Source organism: Penaeus monodon, chromosome 3 (assembly GCF_015228065.2).
Source record: "Penaeus monodon isolate SGIC_2016 chromosome 3, NSTDA_Pmon_1, whole genome shotgun sequence".
Taxonomy (NCBI): domain Eukaryota; kingdom Metazoa; phylum Arthropoda; class Malacostraca; order Decapoda; family Penaeidae; genus Penaeus; species Penaeus monodon.
Genome location: NC_051388.1, coordinates 48,830,870 through 48,835,869, shown reverse-complemented (window position 1 = coordinate 48,835,869; position 5,000 = coordinate 48,830,870). Strand labels below are relative to the sequence as shown.

Here is a 5,000-nt window from a genome sequence, read left to right as displayed (position 1 = left end):
ATATATTTATATATAATATATATTGTGTGTGTGTGTGTGTGTGTGTGTGTGTGTGTTTTGTGTGTGTGTGTGTGTGTGTTCGTGTGTGTGGTGTGTGTGTGTGTGTCTGTGTGTCTGTGTGTGTACATATATATATATATACATATATATATACATATATATATTTTATATATATTATATATATAAAATATAATATATATATAATTACTTATGTAGATATATACCAAAATATACATACATGTTTATATATAATACATATTATATATATATATATATATTTTATATATATATATATATATATATATATATATACATATAATATGCACACACAACACACATATGTATATATATGTACTTAATATATATATGTAAGTATATATATATATATAAACATACATATTATAATTTTTCTTGACGTGTATGTTTAGTGCTGAAGTGTCGAGAAAGCTGGTTGGTAAATTTATATTACTTTGCGTCACGAGCGACATAAAAGCAAAGCGTTACACAAGAAACAACTTGTGATTTTATGAGAAGAAACCTTTTCTCGTTTCATATGTTGCCTAAAGCAAACATGTTAATGATCTGAATATCTGGCATATACATACAAGGGAATTTATTCAACAGCGTTCTTTGAAGTTCTAGGTATCAGCTTTGCTACCCATAGGCATAATGCAGACACACATACCATTATTTATATTGTGTTGTTGAGAAAGCTTATTTGATTATCAAGAATGTTGAAATAGGGAAACGAGGTCTGAAATTTGATAATAAATGGATATAAAATAGTGGCACCAAGAAACACAAAATTATAAATTGAATGTCGTTGGTTTCACACAAGTAGTGGGCGGAGCACAATCCACAGTATATAAGCTCCAAGCGCCCACGGTTATGTTTGATGGGAAAAGTCAACAGGATGATGATGATTCAGTCTAAACTAATAAAAATAATATCTGAGGCGAAAACAAGGCAGCGATAAAATAGTAGATCAGCCGAAATTGAGTTGGAACAATAGTAGTAGTGATAGAGATATTGACGATGATTATAATGAATGATAAATGCTAATGATTATAAACAATAAAATTCATTATTTCATTTGAAGCAAGAATCTTCTGATGGATAGCGTAATGTATATACCAAATTTATAAGATTTTTTTATCATTATTATTTTTATTAATTATATATACTAAAAGTAAATACAAGAGGTTTATCATCTATTTCATAATTGCAGAACGCCGTTTTCTTCGCCCTGCTGATGGGCGCCCTTGCTGAATCTGGCCCAAGATACAGTCCTCCCGCCCCTTCCTATCACGCCCCTGCACCAGCTCCCTCGGTACGATTTCCTCAGAACATGTTTAAGAAAAAGACAGCTTTTTACGATTTCAGTGTGTTATCATTCGCGGGTAGAAACTGTTGTTTTGTTTTTTTCAGGGGCCAGCACAGTACGACTTCAATTATGCTGTGCAAGATAACATCGGAAACGACTTCGGTCACCAAGAAAGCCGAAATGGATACGACACTCAGGGTACCTACTACGTTCAGCTCCCTGACGGTCGTCTCCAGAGGGTAACCTACAGTGTGAACGGCAACTCCGGCTTTATAGCTGATGTTGCTTACCAGGGAGAGGCCCAGTATCCTGCTCAGCAGCCATCTCGATCCTACCAACCTGCTCCCACTCCCGCATATGGCTAACTGTTACGAACGTTTATAGTTGATGCTAAATTCTATGTGCAGTTTTGAAAATAAGATAACCTTAAAACATTCACTTTCATTTAGTAGTCACTTACTGATGTAAAAGTTATTTTTCAACAAAAAAAAAAAGAAAAAAGATAGAGAAAAAGGAAATGGAGAAGAAGAAAAAAACAAAATACATACAAGGTGTATATTTATTTACCTTAATGGTAGTGCTTTTTTCTTTTTTTTAAGCAAACGGACATACACAGACAGTTGCACATATATGCATACATATCCACAAAATATGTGACTTTCCAGTTTACATGTATATCCATGTATGTGTACAAACACACACATATATATTTATATTATATATGCATATGTTTATACAATATGTACATTTTCCTCTACATCTTCTACATATGAATGAGAAATCTAGAACATGGGAGGTAGCTATAACTAGCATAAACTGAAGCAGCTCCTACTGTTATTCTTAATCCCAATTCTGGAAACCGTTACCAGTTGAAAGAACAGTCATGGAGAATAACTTTAAGGGATTCTGTCACCAATTAAGCAAGATATGACTAGGGTAAATAAACAACGGTATTCGAAGTTGTAAATGTGCGATCAGATATTACTGAAGTTTACTCATAAGGAAAATCTCTCTCTCTCTATCCCTCTCGCTCTCTCTTCCTCCCTTCCTCTCTCTCTCCCTTTCCCTCCCTCCCTCCTCTCTCTCTCTCTCTCTCTCTCTCTCTCTCTCTCTCTCTCTCTCTCCCTCCCTCTCTTTCTGCAGTGAGTCACGTGGATCGCAAAGCGAAACCGACAATTCCGTAATAAACTGAACATATGAAGCAAACATATGAAACAAACTAACAATAAACATATTAATTTAGGTTTAGCCATGTAACGTAATGTAATGTTTATATCAACAAAGAGAATCGATATTTGACAGTGTCACTAATGATCAACGAATTACGGCAAGGAAGCTTCTCTACAGCTGCAGTTCCTCCTTTCTAATGAAGAGAACATCTTGTAACTGTGTTCGACAGTTTAAGCAAAATGTAGAAGACAGACATTATGGATATTATTGGGAAAGAAAGAATGCGAAAGAGAAGACATTACGAAGGGTAATTCTTATTTTCGGTGGATGATTCTGTCATCATGTGATAAGTGGATTTTCGAGGGACAGTGTAGAGTAAACCATTTGTATTGTGAAATTATATGTTGATGAGTAGTATCTAAAATATGAATGATAAAAATGTTGATTCTTTTCTAGATATACGTTTCTTTACGCATACATGTAATTAAATATATACATGCATATATATATATATATATATATATATATATATATATATATATATATATATATATATATTTATATATATATATTATATTATATATATAAATATATATATATATATATATATATATATATATATATATATATATATATATATATATATTATTCATAGGTTCACCTACACACACATATATACATATATATGTATGTATGTATATACATTATATGTATATATATTATATGTGTGTATGTATATACATATAATTATATCTGTACTTATATATGTATATATGTTGATATATATATACACATGCACACATATATACACATGCACATATATGTATGTATACCTATCTATCTGTCTATATAGAAGTTCAACCAACAACGCCTGTCATGTTTATAGTACAATTAATAAGAAGGACTATAGTAATCATAATGTTGAAAACATTTAGCATGACCAATCATAACAAAGCAAGGAAAATATCAGGAACTCAAAAAAAAAAAAAAAAAAAAAAAAAAAAAACAACAACAAAAATCAGGTGGTAATAAGACGATAAAATATAAAATGAAATGTCTTCGGTCACAAGCAAGAAGAGTGGGCGGAGCATTGTGCGCCGTATATAAGCCACCAGCAACCGTTAGTCAGTATCATTCGTCTTCCAAAGTCACGAACATGTCTTTGAGGGTAAGGCTCTGACGAAGTGTTAATAGCAAGACAGTAGAAGTAGTAATCATTCAGCTCAAAATGATAAAAATAAGTTAGTGAAAAGTAACAAATCCACGAAAAGTAGAGTTGATACAGGCATAGATAAATGTTGCCTGTAGTAATCTAAAAACTATTGAAAAACAGTTATTGATATCGTAGGTGACCATAGTATTGATACGTAAGGTGATAAAGATAGTACACGATAAATTCCATGATTCTGATTTAAGGGTGAATCTATTAGGTTTAAGATATCTTTGTTACAATTATAGACCGCCGTTTTCGTCGCCCTGATGGTAGGCACATTTGCTGACTCTGGCCCAAGATACAGCCCTCCTGCCCCATCTTACCACGCCCCTGCACCAGCTCCCTCGGTAGGATTTCTTATATTGATATTAAAGAAAGAAAAAAAATCATAATTTCAGCTGGCTATTATGAAGCTAATCATCTGTGCTCAGACGCTCTTAAATTGAAGGTATTATTTCTGTTGTTTCCAGGGGCCAGCACAGTACGACTTCAACTATGCTGTACAAGATAACATCGGAAACGACTTCGGTCACCAAGAAAGCCGAAATGGATACGACACTCAGGGTACCTACTATGTCCAGCTCCCCGACGGCCGTCTACAGGAGGTAACCTACAATGTGAACGGCGATTCCGGCTTCTTAGCTGATGTGTCCTACCAGGGAGAGGCTCAGTATCCTGCCCATCAGCCATCCCAATCCTACCAACCTGCTCCCACTCCTGCATATGGCTGATTTGATAACGTCACATAAATTTAGGAAGTATGGAATTGATATTTCTGGACGAAAAATAAAATATATACAGAACCACATTATTCTAGTATATGTATATACAAACTTCCTACACAATATAATACCAATTATAAAATGATTATAACATCAATATTTATTGATAACGGCAATGAAAGTCACAGTAAGAATATTATATAGTAGAAATACAGTGCTCATAGTGTTTGTAGAGACAACTAATAGTACTATCATTGCTAACAGTAGTAGTAAGTTTTCATTTCCGTTCATTTTTTTATTTGCATTGTTATTATTGTTGGTACTGCCCCTCGTTTTATTGTAATAATTCTTACCATCAGGTTTACACACACACACACATGTATATATGCTAATACTGTATATAGGTATATATACCTATATATATGTATATATTCTTGTTTATAATAGATAGATAGATGAATAAGTAGATAGGTAGGTAGGTAATTAGACAGATTCATAAAGAATAACAGCAGTAACAATAGTAATGTATATCATTATAGGTCTTATTGGTGATGATAAATATGAAAGATAC

The 5,000-nt window shown here is 33.0% G+C and overlaps 2 protein-coding genes across 2 annotated transcripts in view; both read left to right on the top strand.

Annotated features, from left to right (window-relative positions):
- The window catches only part of LOC119587151 (cuticle protein 19.8-like), a 7,320-nt gene extending 5,260 nt beyond the window's left edge, over positions 1–2,060 (top strand). Inside the window, exons 2-3 of the mRNA XM_037935910.1 lie at positions 1,229–1,330; positions 1,429–2,060. Coding sequence (XP_037791838.1) covers positions 1,229–1,330; positions 1,429–1,689 — 363 coding nt within the window. The 3' untranslated portion in view covers positions 1,690–2,060. The remainder of the gene's footprint in view (positions 1–1,228; positions 1,331–1,428) is intronic.
- A 1,560-nt stretch (positions 2,061–3,620) lies between these two features.
- On the top strand, positions 3,621–4,518 carry LOC119589349 (pro-resilin-like). The gene is made up of 3 exons (XM_037937971.1): positions 3,621–3,662; positions 3,953–4,054; positions 4,178–4,518. The coding sequence occupies exons 1-3, from the start codon at positions 3,651–3,653 to the stop codon at positions 4,436–4,438; spliced, it is 375 nt and encodes a 124-aa protein (XP_037793899.1). The 5' UTR covers positions 3,621–3,650; the 3' UTR covers positions 4,439–4,518.
- Positions 4,519–5,000: the final 482 nt, after the last annotated feature.

Excerpts from the sequence above, each read along its gene's own strand:
- LOC119589349 (XM_037937971.1), top strand. Across the intron at positions 4,055-4,177 it reads CCCCTGCACCAGCTCCCTCG|GGGCCAGCACAGTACGACTT; the intron begins GTAGGATTTCTT and ends TGTTGTTTCCAG.